Source organism: Argentina silus (genome assembly GCF_951799395.1).
Source record: "Argentina silus genome assembly, chromosome: 8".
NCBI classification, from domain to species: domain Eukaryota; kingdom Metazoa; phylum Chordata; class Actinopteri; order Argentiniformes; family Argentinidae; genus Argentina; species Argentina silus.
The window spans coordinates 6,596,387-6,611,386 of NC_139662.1; the positions used below are offsets into that span (position 1 = coordinate 6,596,387).

The 15,000-nt window shown below is 46.3% G+C and overlaps 1 protein-coding gene across 1 annotated transcript in view; it reads right to left on the reverse strand.

Annotated features, from left to right (window-relative positions):
* Nucleotides 1-15,000, reverse strand: part of agrn (agrin) — a 176,805-nt gene that overhangs the window by 71,394 nt on the left and 90,411 nt on the right. Inside the window, exon 4 of the mRNA XM_083675577.1 lies at nucleotides 6,557-6,772. Within this exon, the coding sequence (XP_083531703.1) occupies nucleotides 6,557-6,772 (216 nt within the window). The remainder of the gene's footprint in view (nucleotides 1-6,556; nucleotides 6,773-15,000) is intronic.

Genomic DNA, 15,000 nt, shown 5'->3' on the forward strand with positions numbered 1-15,000 from the left:
CACGCACACACAAAGGACTAGGATAGTAGTCACTATTGTTGTTCCTCCAATGACCATTGTATTTTAGACCATTTTAGCACAGTGTAAGTGGAGAATAACAAAATAACAATGTATTATTCAGGGAACCGAAATGCATAAATACATAAGTAAAAATGTGTCAAGCGGGCCTTCTGTCTTGCATTAGGGGAGGAACGCATGTTGCAGGGGAAAGGCGAATGGGTGAGGCGACAGCGTAATCTGCGTTATCTCTCCCGAGCATGGAGCCAGCAGGTCCTTGTGAGGTGAGTGGGAGAAAAGAGAAAGAGACAGGATTTGTTTAACAAGTATCACTGCTCAGACTGGAGGATGAGCTGGAGAATGAGGTGAGGTGTTAGGATTCAGGAAACTCCATTATCTTCCCGAGGGTGGGGTGTGTATGTGTGTCTGTGTATGTGTGTGTGTGTGTGTGTGGGGGGGGGGGGGGGTGTGTGGGGGGGGTCCTGAATACCAATTGTAGGAAGGCTCATGTAAGAAGTCGGAACTTATTTATTCATAACGACCTCTTACCCTCCTCTACCTGATGTTGAGGTGAGGAACTTAACTTGTTCATCACATCCATTGCAGACAGACACAGAGAGAGAGAGAGAGAGAGAGAGAGAGAGAGAGAGAGAGAGAGAGAGAGAGAGAGAAAGAGAAAGAGAAAGAGAAAGAGAAAGAGAGGTAAATAGAGTGAGGGCATCAGCAATCACCCAGAGAGAAATCGGATTACACTCTGTGTATCACACCAGCTAGGGCAGCAGAGCAGCAACCCCACTGATGAGAGCAGCAACCGGCTACACCAGGTACACAGGCTGAATGGTGCTTCAAAAGAAATGAAGAACACAGATTCAAAACCACTATTTGTGAGAGAGAGAGACAGAGAGAGAGAGAGAGAGAGAGAGAGAGAGGAGAGAGAGGTGGGGTGGGGTGGGGTGGGGAATCAAAAATCTACAGTACAAAACCTATCCACACGAGATGTTCCGTGGAAAAGCCTTTGAATGTCCTACATGTGTTGAAATCTCCTAAAATCCATCTAAAGGAGATGACAGGAAAAAATTACCTCCCGACTTCCATTCCTCCAGAGTAGCAACTAAGCTTTATGGGGGACACTAGCTGATGAGGATGACAGGTAGCTGAACATGGTGTCGCTAGCACCTCCATGCCAGGAGAGAGAAAACTAATTTACACCTCACAGGCCAGATCGCGCCAGGCACTGCTGTAGCTGTTCAAAAAAACTCTATCGCCATTACGATGTTGCCAGGGGGGGAGCGCACTCCGCCTGAGTAACGAATGACCAGTCGGCTGGCCGCAGGGAGGGAAGGAGCGATGGATGAGGGAGAAAAAAGAGAGGGAAGTTAGCTTCGCTTCACGTTTCTCTGCCTTGCCTTTAGTCTGAGCCTTTTGGTCCAGAAACGTCTTCCCATTGGCTTGAGACAGTGAGAGGATAAATCAGCCTTTCTAGCCCCTTAACACCTTAACAACCTCTAAACTAGCACTGGCCATCACAAAAGTGCAGCTGAAGTAAAACTGTCTGCTTTGGTAGTTGTAGTCTACCAGGCGACTGGGGCCAAGTATCAGGGCTTAGGGTTTCTGAAAAAGCTTTCTCAATACAAGGCTGAAAAACAACAATGATTGTACAGTAGACTACAGTGTTCCTTTAAAGTTCTTAGCATAATGTTGTGGATGATTGTGTCTATCGCATAAGCAAATTCTATAATAATTCTTAAAAGGCACACTTCATCAATTGTTTTAACCTCAACATCGTTGTCCAGATCACCTTACGACGTGTGGGCATATGAAAACTGCTTCCAAATGCGTTCTGGAGATGAAAAGCTAGTATCGCTAGTTTGAGGATTATACCCTGAGTGACGTATTTGGGGGGAATCACATGTTTTTTTAAAACTACAAGGAGCTTTAGGGAGGAGTGAGAATTAGCTACATCCATAAGCACCGGCTAGTGCATACATCCATCACTTGTGTTTACTCACGTGCATCTTAACTTGGGAGGCGAAAAGCATTATGGACATAGTCCCTAATTTATCATTCTGACATATTACTTTCTGGTCTGATAAAAGGCAAAAAAATGTTTCACTTATTTGCTAAAATTATTTTATATTTCCTGGCTCTTCAGACAACAACAACAACCACTAATAACTTGCTGTTAAGTCGTCTGTGAATGACAATCCATGAAATTTTCCTTTATGACATTTTCATAGCATCATTATCTGACAAGAAATCCAAACCAGAAATCTGAACAGGCCTCAAAATGTTGGTACCAACCAATCTACTTCATGTTAAGGGATCCATGCCCCAAAATGAAACAAACCGACCATTCCCTCTTTTAGAGAACATGTTTTTTTACAGTCGATAAAAGAGACGGGAAACAACGCATCGATTTCCACATTAGGACGTTTACCGCTTTACGCTAACAGGACAACGGGTGTCGCTGCCTCGGTTACACTCTAGAAAAGACGTGACCGCAGGGAGGCCAGTAATAGACAGCAGTGTTGTCTTTGGACTGACTTCCCTGGTTAGACCAGCTGTGGAGTGAGATTGGGGGGTGGGGAGGTCAAGGGGGGTGGTGCAGTGAGATAGATATGGAGCAGTCAGATAAACAGACAGCCAGACAGACAGCAGGGTAGTGAGGCAAGCTTTCTTGTGAGCTGTGAGGAGTGAAGAGGTGCCTGTTGGCACTGGGGAGATAAGACGCAGAGGCCTTTCAAACAGCCAGTCAGGCATGCTGTTCTCCTGTACACCACAGAGAGGGGAGGGAGGGAGGGATGGAGGGATGAGAGGAGGGAGGTCAGGGAGGGAGAGAAGAAAACGAGGTAGTAGTGAAAGAAAGGAAAGGGAGAGAGAGAGGGAGGGAGATTGACGGAAGGGAAGAGACCGAGGAAGAGAAACGGAGGGAATGTAGAAAAGAGGTGGAGAGAGGGAGGCAGGGATTGTGAGAAAAGGAGGAAAGGATAGGATAGTGAGAAAGTACAGCTAGGTTATAAAAAAGGTATAGAGAGTGAATGAAAGTCTATTGATGAGACTGTGGTGCTTCTGGGCTTCTCACTACACAAACACAAACACAAACACAAACACACACACACACACACACACACACACACACACACACACACACACACACACACACACACACACACACACACACACACACACTCACACTCATGATCGATTTTGGCCATCGATATGTGCCTGGCCGAGTGCCCCCCTCTCGCACCGCTACCTGTTTCTCAGCAGAAAAAAACTGTCCACGTTCCACTAGACTGGTGCTCTGAAATGAGTTCTGAGGCACAGGCCCTCTATACTCTCTCTCTCTCTCTCCCTCTCTCTCTCTCTCTCTCTCCCTCTCTCTCTCTCTCTCTCTCTCTCTCTCTCTCTCTCTCTCTCTCTCTCTCTCTCTCTCTCTCTCTCTCTCTCTCTCCCTCTCTCTCTCTTTCTCTCTCCACAGCTCGGAGAGAGTGTGTGTTTACCCCTCTGCTCCAAGTTCAATATTGTGAGAGCTAACACACCCGCTCTCCAGGCCGCTTTAAAATACACGCCCGCCCCAGTTTCTCTTCATGTTCTGCTGAACCATAACCGTGGTTAAGTGCTGCCTTCTGTCATTTTTTTCCCACAATATCCTTTTTTTCTTCACGCTTCAGGGGCAATTTAAACAGACTGAGCCCTTTTAATTCAAATGATATCTGGCCATTATCTGTTACTGTGCCTGCCCGGTGAACTAACTGAGAGAAATGTGACCCCGATCCCAAATTACCCATTTTAGAGCGTGAGTTAATGAAAGGAGCTGCTTTGGCTGGCTGTTCATAAAGGATTCAGGGTAAGTTATGTGCATATTAGAGCAAAGAGCATTAAACTGTTCAGCCATAGAGTGCTACTCATGCACTAAGTGATGTTCATGCATCAAGTATGCATCTTTGCCCAAAGGCACTATACAGGCTGTTACCGTTCCTTTAAATTTGAAATATTGGGTTTGCTTGATTAGGGCTCTAAGTTATCTAAGCCCATGGCCAATTAAATGACTTTGGTAATCTAAGGGGAACTGCTTTTCCCTGGCATATATCTTACCTCTGTGACAGATCAAATCTGGCACGCACGCACGCACACACACACACACACACACACACACACACACACACACACACACACACACACACGTGCACACACACACGTGCACACACACACACACACACACACACACACACACACACACACACACACACACACACACACACAGAAAGAGAGGCAACGCCACCCCTCCACAAGCTCTCTCCATCACCCTGGACAACAACATAATATCAGCCCGTGTGACCTGCGGGACCTTCTGTGCTGACAGAATTTATTGGAAGCAAAAAGAGAAAACGAGCCTGTTATCCTGGCTCCCCTGACCCCAGCAACCCTTCTGTTGGCACTCGACTTCCGTAGTAGAAGCTGCTGTCTAGTTTAATTATTGCTGCGCAATGTACAAATGATTTACTTCAGAAAAAATAAAATCAGTTATTTTCAGTGTGTATATGTCTAATTTTGTTTGTGTTGCCCGATAAATATGTGTGTGTGTATCATATCATATTTTCGGCTGCACATTTTGATAGTTTCGTTTTCATTCAGCGCAAACTAGTGCTTGATGGCAGTCTAATATTTCCAATGTGTACATCTACTGTGTACAGTGTGCGTAATCAAATAAACACGACAGGAAGTAGCATCTAATGAATTCTGTACACAATGGCTTAATGGATAATTAGCATCTCAAGTCAAATGTACTATATGTGCTATGTTACCTCTAGTCATACAAATTACTGTCAATATGTGATATTACACTGATTACATTTACAGTAGATTTTGTGATTACAATAAGTAACATCAAAAGTATCACCAATACAAAACAGTAAATATGTCATATCATGCAGATCTTGTTCACAAGAAGGAAGTGTGCCCCACAGCCTCCGCTGCCCTGTCCCAGAAATTCTCCTCCTGTGTGTGTGTGTGTGTGTGTGTGTGTGTGTGTGTGTGTGTGTGTGTATTTCCATGTGTGTACCATCTTCTAACATGAGGCCCCGTCATCCCACTGGGTGACATATACTGTAGGACAGAGAAGCTGGTGTAGAAGCATGGAAAGTCAACCTAGCCAGGGGCCTATTCTATTCTATAGGGCTAAAGGGAACTAGAGAGGATCTACTGTCATGGGAAAATGGTCCCTAATTAGAAGGTCTGACTGACACTCGCTGACCGAGAGGGGAAAGACAAAATAGTAAAGCTAGGGTCACTCAGAGTGGAATGTATACACATGATATACAGCCACAGGCAAACCTCTAATCGTCTTAGACCCACACATTTAAATATGTCATATCATGCAGATCTTGCCCTGTCCCAGAAATTCTCCTCCTGCTACCAGCGGGTGAGACTGGTAATTATGGCCCTTTTCTCCCTTGCTTGCTCGCCCTGTATCTTTCTCTCTATTCCCCTCTATCTCTCTCTCTCTCTCTTGCTCTCTCTGTATCTCTCACGACTAGTATCTCTCTCTCCCTCCCTCCCGCCCTCCACTCTCCCCCTCTTTACCCTTCTCCACCCCCTCTCTCTCTCTCTCTCTCTCTCTCTCTCTCTCTCTCTCTCTCTCCTCCTGGCAAAGCCTGCAGTCGCTGGCCCTGCTATTAGCCCCAGCCAGCACAGCAATCAGCCCTGGATTAGCATTGTAGCGACAACGCAACGGCACACAAACAAAACAATAACACAAAGCACATTGTCGCGCATTATTCTCCCCCTCAGTGTTCAGCTGGCAGTCAGCCCTCCAGACCCTACAGGAGAAGATGTGTGGATGAGCTGTGGTGACGAATGGTAATACCAGAGACATGCTCCACTGGGGGGTGTTATTAAACCTGGGACAAAACAGAGAGTGACAAAACACAGCAGGTGTCAAGGTGTTTAACGCCAGGTGGGTGTTATACGGTTGTGCTAGTGGCTATGCAGCTAACAACATGAAAGACTGTATCTTTGTGCTGTGGTACACAGCTTCATTGTATGCTGTGGAAAGAGCGCCAGACGAGGGACTAAGCCTGTTGTATCTTGACACAACAACCAGACAACAGCTTGTATTTCCTTTTCTGTTCTAAAAAGTATTTGGTTTTGCTTCAAGAAACATGTAAATACTATCAAAGAGACGAAGAACACATTGTTTCATGCATCATAGCCACGTGGTTCCAGTGGTAGAAGCTGTATGGAATTCCGTGGATGGTTACGGAAGTGAACCTGTTGGCCATATGCCAATCTGTATTCAGTTTGCCACCAGACCAGTAGCACTGCTACCATGGTTTTCAAACGACCGTGTCCACCCAAATCGAACCGTGTCAGCTTTACGTTGCAGCACGATCTACAGTAACAGTGATCGGTACAAATAGCATAATGTATCGACTAGTAGCTACTAAGCTATGTGTGAAAAGACAACAGATTGACCTTTTTAATCTGCTATGTACTCACTGAAAACAGCAATGTTTGTGTTGGATCAGTAGAGTTCATTAGCGCCAGCTGTACTCACCACAGGGTCCTTTGCGCAGGACCTTTATCCGTCTCTGTGTGTTGCACTGAGCCTTCTCCAGTTCGCACTCGTTGGAGTAGGTGGAGGAGTCCGAGCCGCACACGGGCGCCACCACCGAGGGACAGGCCATCTTCTTACACACGCACTCCGCCTTGGACGGGTCGGCTGCGTTGCGCTCGCACACCGCCCCGAAGCCGCACAGCATCCCTCTGCAACCTGGGAGGGAAGGAAAAGGGACTGTTGAGATTTGATTGTGAAATTCTTTTCTCGTCAGGATAGGAGTTCTTTTTGAGAGGCGTGTCTCATTTTTCGACTGGGTCCTGTGCCTGCGAGGAATAAACCTCAATACAAGAGACGTGAACGTAGCCTATGAACGATTGCTGGTTCTGAGAGTTGAAAAGACTTTTCTGTGCTGATGACATTTTTCATGAGCACAGAAACAGTCTTGGGGTAACTCCAGCTAGCTCAAGGCCTTGTTGAAAATCTATAATAAAAACCGTATGTATTGACCTTGGGTACTATAGCCATGTTATCACAACAATGCAACAAGAACAGTGTCCATTCATGAACAGTATCCTGTACATTGTGTTCCAAAGGATCCACTTCACCAACAGTATGATCGACCTGTGTATTCCAGATGCCAGCTCAGGGCCTTGAGCATCCATCTGGCTGTACGTCCTGGCATCAGTACCCTACTGTGCACACTCTGAGGACAAAGCACAATCCTAAGCCTTGGGGGCCCGGTCTTGAAAGACTCCTCTTGCTCTGAGTGTCTGATGTCCAATGTCACTGCAGCCCCTCCAGCTGTCTCATCGTTTGCATGCACGCACGCACGCACACGCACGCACGCACGCACGCACACACACCTCCCAGGACCCCCAGCCATTTCTTATCGCTGGCTCCCAGGCCAGAGCAAAGCGCGAGGGGGCATGTTCACTCAGACTAGCCCAGCAGCTGTCTGGCACTCACTCCTCAACACACACACACACACACACACACACACACACACATACACACACACACACACACACACACACACACATACATACACACAAACACACACACACACACACACACACACACACACACACACCTCTTACAAGGGGGGACAGCTGTTCCAGCATCTGCCTTGGGATGCCCCTTGTCTCCTCCTCTCTCTCTCTCTCTCTTTCTGTTCATTGACAGGTGAGAGCGTCCTATATAGTAGTGTCTGTATCGACGGGCTGCTGTCCTGAGCGACAGGCGAGGAGGTTCGTTTAGACTTCCACACAGTTCCCTGTGGAAGACCACCTGAGGTGCTGGAGCCTGACAGCTACCAGAGCAAAAGTACTCTCTTTTGTGCAGGGGAAGAAAGATGTGTGTGTGTGTGTGTGTGTGTGTGTGTGTGTGTGTGTGTGTGTGTGTGTGTGTGTGTGTGCGTGTGTGTGCGTGGGTGTGTGTGTGTGTGTGTGTGTGTGTGTGTGTGTGTGTGTGTGTGTGTGTGTGTGTGTATCCTTATATGTATCTGTAGCATGTGCTGGGTGTGTATGAGAGGTGTAAGTATCAGTCCTGGCACACGAAGGCAGGCATGTGGAGACCCTGTCACAATTCGTCCAACCCTCACTGCTCAGTTCTCCTCCAGTGCTTTTGAACCCTGGCTGTACTGTTAGCTGTCAGATTACTGAGTAGTCCCAGTGTGTGTGTGTGTGTGTGTGTCTGTGTGTGTGTGTGTGTGTGTGTGTGCGTTTCCATGTGTGTACCATCTTCTAACATGAGGCCCCGTCATCCCACTGGGTGACATATACTGTAGGACAGAGAAGCTGGTGTAGAAGCATGGAAAGTCAACCGAGCCAGGGGCCTATTCTATTCTATAGGGCTAAAGGGAACTAGAGAGGATCTACTGTCTGAAAATGGTCCCTAATTAGAAGGTCTGACTGACACTCGCTGACCGAGAGGGGAAAGACAAAATAGTAAAGCTAGGGTCACTCAGAGTGGAATGTATACACATGATATACAGCCACAGGCAAACCTCTAATCGTCTTAGGCCCACACATTTAAACCACAAAGGAAGTCTGTTTAGTTAGAGAGAAAATAGCAACAATGAGGCTCCAAGTTTTTCCTGACAGTAACAGGGCTCCATCTCTATATTTAACTGTTCTCCATCCAGGTTTGTCTTACTGAGATAAGAGAGGCCTGGTCTTTTTTCTCATGGATAAAAGCAACACAGATACAAACTGCAGAGAGGTTCTAATAGGCACACACACAGCAGACAAAAACAGTGCCTATTAAAAGTATAAGGAGGTATTGCAAATATAATACAATACAAGGTCTCACAGGTGAGGAGGGATACATGCATATCTGAGCGGTATGTACCGTCCTTTGTGGTACAGAGTAGGTTAGTTTGACCTTTGCATCATCTTATCTTTCTATTCACCTGTGCTCTATACCCATGAGGATGGAGGATCATAAAATAGAAAGGTTACAATAATAGACTGACCATGCACATCTACTGTGATGTGTATGAAGTGCTGGCCACAGTGGGTTTTCTATAGACTCCCTAAGTGCCCAAGAAAAGAGAGAGAGAGAGAGAGAGAGAGAGAGAGAGAGAGAGAGAGAGAGAGAGAGAGAGAGAGCGAAAGGTAACCTTGTATGTATCTGTGTGGGTGTGTTCTTGTATGTATCTGTGTGTGTGTGTGTGTGTGTGTGTGTGTGTGTGTGTGTGTGTGTGTGTGTGTGTGCGTGTGCGTGTGCGTGTGCGTGTGCGTGTGTGCTTTGTCCAGGTAATGCTAAATGCGGCTATCATCCATAATGCATAATGTTATGGCCCCCCTATGAGAACAGTGTTTACTGTAGGTACAAAAGGAGAGCTAGGATAACAGTTACAGGACCAGACAAGACATGGGCAAGGACACTATCAAATCTAAAGTCATTCACAAAAAGGTGTTTTTTGTACTATTGTAACTTCCATTTGTATCTACTGTAGTGTCTGTCTTTTAAATTGGCATGGTCCCAGATCTGTATGAGCGGTGCTTCATCCAGTGAGCATTGTTGTCCAACAACTGCTAAATCATTCAAAGACAGTCAGCCGGCAACCACAAAATGCTATTTGCAGGAACATAAAACTGTTATTGCCAGAAGGGGATACTGTTATGTTAAATGGTATAGTCATTGCATAAATGTTGAATGAACCTGATTGAAATTCATCATACTCTCGAAGTCGATTTATGCTTCATCCGGCACTGCAGTGTGGAGGCTACGGAGAGTGAGATGCAATTGCAATGGATGTGGATACCAAATGTTGTAACACAGAGCTCAGCATCGACATGATTGGTTGATGGTAGGTGGCGGAGGTACATCGTCACAAACTATTGGATGCGTAGAAAACACACCCCACTCTGCAAGAAGCATGTAGATGCCGCAGACACCAGATTGACCCTAAATCTGCTTTAAGTTACCGAAGAACAGCTGTAACCCAAAGACTTGATTCATTCTTAAGAGGCCATTTTTATTCAGATGACACTAACCAACACAGACGTGGTTGCCAGTTTGTGCACAGTGAATCAGCCCAGTGCATAAGTTTACTGTCTCCTGGTGTTGCATTTATTCTGCCTGTGTCACCGTGCCAAAAGCGGAGACACGTTGCCATGGCGACCGTCAGGCGACTTCATGGGCGCAAGGCAGTTATCAGAATGAGAACTTCTGCTATGCTTGCAGGTGGCTATTAACACACACACACACACACACACACACACACACACACACACACACACACACACACACACACACACACACCCACACACACACACACACACACACACACACCAAGTAGCCACTGCACAAATACTGATACGCTGTGAGTTTCTTTCTTTCTTTCTTTCTTTTTACGTTGGTGAATGTGCAAGTCCCTAAAGCACTTCTCTCTCCTTTTGGGTGAGAATCTAATTTTGAAACACCAAGGTTTCGATTTGCAATATCTTCTCAATACTTTATGTTGAAGAGGGAAAGTAATGCAATCAATGGTATAGCAATTAATTCATGGAAGAAAAAACTTGAGTATCAATATTTTTATTTAGAGGTCCAGGAGGAATATGAATTGTGAATAAACATTGTTGACCACAGTAGCGCTTATAAATTTCCTCTTTGCAGAAAACTTCAAACCAGACTTTCATTGATTTCAAACTTACTTTGTAGCTCTCACGGGACTGATGAAGTCAATTATCGATTGGTCCGCAATCATACAAAAGTCGTTAAAAAGAAAAGGTAAACATCTGCTCAAGCAAACCACTTTCTCGGCTCAATATGGGAAAATTGCTTTTTACACACGGCAGATAAAGGAAGAAAAGGCAAAAAAAATACTTTAAAAAGACTTTGAGAAAACAACTTTTCTCTTGTTCTCCTTTCTATAACTTGTTATCAGCCTGAATGAAATGAAGGAAAGGAGGAAAACAAATAAAGGCCTGTAGTTTTTTTTTTTTCCGTGCCGCGACCCTCCTGGTTGGAGATAGTGGAGAGTGAGTACGAAACAGGGACGGAGAGGGTTTGTATTTTCTCATTTCCACGTATAAAAGGCCAATCAATTCCCCATGCTCTCATTGAGCTTCCTGGGCTGAGCTGAGGGAGCCCTGACCCGGCTTACCCCCGCATTAACTTCTCAGACTCTCAGACACACACACCACCCCCCCCACACACCCACACCCACACCCACACCCACACACCCACACACACACACACACACACAGGGAAAAGGAGGTGGAGGGGGGGGGGGGATAAGACAGAGAGAGAACGAAAGGCTATGGGAAAAGAGACGGAGTGAGAGAGGGAGAGAGAGAGAGAGAGGGCAAGAGTGAAAATGAAGAGCATAGAATCTGAGAGAAATATCAACACTCATAATAATAATTATTTTTATATACATATTTCCCCTACCCGTTCAGTTCTACAGGACATTATCTACAACATGAACGTTTTCTCAATGTTTCCACCAGTATGCATTATTCACTGTTAAGCAGTAGCACATTATGTGACATTGTGTGATATAACAGAGGTCATGGAAACTAACCATTTAGGACAGTATGTGTACCTCTTCATTCAACCTTTCAGGTACAGTACTACCTTTTTGAAAATAACAAGTGCAAACATAGACCCTCTTGTAGGGAAAGAGCACAACCGGGTCTAACATATCCACAACATTACCGGAACTAGAACCCAGGCCCAGCATGTGACATCTGTTCTATCATGTGTTTGATGACATCATCAACATCTGAGGCTTCAAACACACCAATGGGTGGTACAGTAACTCATGATCAAAGTAAAACAAGGGGAGGGATTATTTGCATATGAGAATAGTGAGGAGAGAGGGAGAGATGTAAGACAAAAAAATAGAGAGTTGGGGAAGTAGAGAGAGAGAAGCAGACATAGACAGAGAGAGAGAGAGAGAGAGAGAGAGAGAGAGAGAGAGAGAAGAAGAAGAAGAAGAAGAAGAAGAAGAAGAAGAAGAAGAAGAAGAAGAAGAAGAAGAAGAGAGAAGTCCAGTGAGAGAGAAATAGAGAAGGATAGAGACATACAGAGGAGTGGAGGGATGTACTGTAGTTAGTGTTTTCCTCGTGGACGCCTCACAGAGACCGCTCCTTCTGGTACTCCCAGTATAAATAATGGAGACCTGGTAGAGGAGCCCTATTCTGTCACCCTTCATCTCCGCCACAAAGGAAAGCAGCCGGCCCCTCTGAAAAGATTACAACTTCCCTGAAATATACATGAATAAATCACCCGGCGCCTGCCAGCCTCGATACTATACGAGATTCAATTATTCAACTTATCCAGAGAGCTCGGGTGGAGAGAGGAGTGCTCTCTCTCTCTCTTTCTGTTTCTCATTCTCTCTATCTCTCGTCATCTGAACATGCCTCCAAAGTCCTCGGATCCCGCTAGTGCAGTGTGTATCTTTTCACATGAGTCGTGTTGCTTGGGGTTCTCGCTCAGCGATGCACATGCGCACGCACACATCCACACACACACACACACACACACACACACACACACACACACACACACACACACACACACACACAGATTCACAGAAATCTTTTTTTCCATCCTACTCTTACAATCCCCTCCTCCCACCTCCTTCTCTCTCTCCGTCTCTTTCCCTCGTCTTTCATCAGTGTTGCGTTCCCTTTCTCTCCACATGAAAAAGCAGCGTGCGGAGAAGAATAGCTAAGGCTCTGCCTCTTCAGTCAGTGTGCCACTGCATGAGGCCAAAGAGATCCTACCAGCCTCACAGCCTCATCTTCACATTGCCACTCAGTTTCCTGGAGAGCAGAGGGTGGGGGAGGAAACTGCTCCTCCATAATGGCTCTTCTAAGGGGGAGGGAGGAAGGGAGGGGGGGGGGGGGGGGGGGGGGGGGGGGGGCCTATAGGGGTCCGTCCTGGAGAGGGCCCTTGCCAGCGCCAGATGGCTCCACTACGTACCCTGAGGAACCTGGGGAGAAGCTCTGACTCTGGTCCAGGACTGGGGCTCTGTAGCACTGGACTGCTGAGACTGAATAAAGACAGAAACTGCTCCATATGCTTCTCAATACTGTTCCTAATCACTCTTATGTGTTTTAGTCAGTGGGGGATTCTTGTAATGGTTGGAAGACAGACTATGCTAGAATAATGAGTGTTAGAGAAAGACGTGTTCGAAAATGATCCCCAATGTGAGATATTTCCATTCCAGATGCATTGAAATGCATGTAGGAGAAAATGACGTGGCCCCCTATCCACTGGTATTCTACTACTGCTACGCACAGGTTCAAATCATAGTGACAAGAGCATGGCTGAGTTACTTTTGCAACAAGACATGTACAGTGTTGTACAGTAAATGACCGTTCTTGTCCTATTGAAGGTGCCCTTCCCAGCCATCCTGTGAGTGCCCTTGTTTTGCCCCCTATAAAGGGCGCCCTATAAAACGGTCCTTGGGGCCCTGTAGCCAGTCCACCTGCCTTCCCGTTCCTGCCAGACAAAGGGCTCCATCACTCTCCCCTCTCCTTCATCCCTCCATCTCTCTGATCAATAGCCCTGACCCGCCGATCAATACTTCCACAAATCACTTCATTTTCTCTCTTTTTCTACTCTCTCTCTCCTTCGCTCTCTGCCAGCCATGAGAAAAAGAGAGGATGAAAAAAAAGAAAGGAGGGGCTTGTCAATGTAAAATGCGGCCTGCCCTCCCCCTCTCCTCCCCCCTCTTTCATTCGCTCCCGTGCCGCCACAAACCGAAGCGCAAAATAAAGCCCATTAGAAGCTGCCCTGTATTTCAGATCCTGGAGCTCATTTTAGCGCCTGTCAAACCACCCCCTCTCTTTTTTCTTTGCTCCCTCTCTCTCTTCCTTTCTCTCCCTCCCCTCCTCCTCCTCTCTCTCTCTTCCTTTCTCTCCCTCTCCCTCCCCTCCTCCTCCTCTCTCTCTCTCTTCCTTTCTCTCCCTCTCCCTCCCCTCCTCCTCCTCTCTCTCTCTCTCTTCCTTTCTCTCCCTCTCCCTCTCCCTCCCCTCCTCCTCCTCCTCTCTCTCTCTCTCTCTCTCTTAATAACCATGAAAGGTGAATGTAGCATATGATTGTGTTATTTTCAGAAAATCAAAGCAAGCCCTACTGCCTATCCATCAAACTGCACTTCCTTCTCTCCGCTCCCCTGCCTGGGGAAGGCGAGGCTGGCAGAAACAGAAGGCCATAGACACTCCAGCGGGCGTGCGAGGGATGGGTAGCGAACATAGATTCAAATGTATGTGACGTGTCCATGAGCTGGCGCCTAGCGTTAGCGATATCACGCCCGTCAGCCCACACGGAATTAATTGCCATAAACACAAAAGTGGCGAAAAAGCTTACACGCTTTTGTGGATTTTCATTATAGCTCCTGCGCTCGACGTTGAGGCTTTGCAATATTTTCCTTGGCTGGATGGAGACCGCCTGGTGTTTACTGTTGCATCCCTGTTCATTTGTCTTAATTTCCTCTCCTTGGAGCGCTAAGCCCATTCTGACCCACGCCCCACTGGAGTTGGCTATGAACAGCTGCATAGATGGGTGAAAATACAGACACACACAGGCACGCACGCATGCACACACACGCACGCACGCACACAAAAGAGACATATGGGAACAATGGTTAATCGCAAATACGTGACAATAAACAGTACATACTGTATCCACCCAGACAAAAAAGTAAAACTGTAGAGATACAACACACACACACACACACACACACACACACACACACACACACACACACACACACACATTCATTTCTAGCTCTCCACAACAATTTATTTGGCATATGCGAGGTCCGCTTATCAAATTACAGCACATTCCAATCTGAATTCAGCAGATATTTCCTTCATAAGAAGACCACATGATGAGACATGTGTTGGAGACCAAACCCCAAGAGCGAACGCAATCCATGCCAGCATTCGGCTTATAAAACTAGATGTATCTTTTATGTGAAG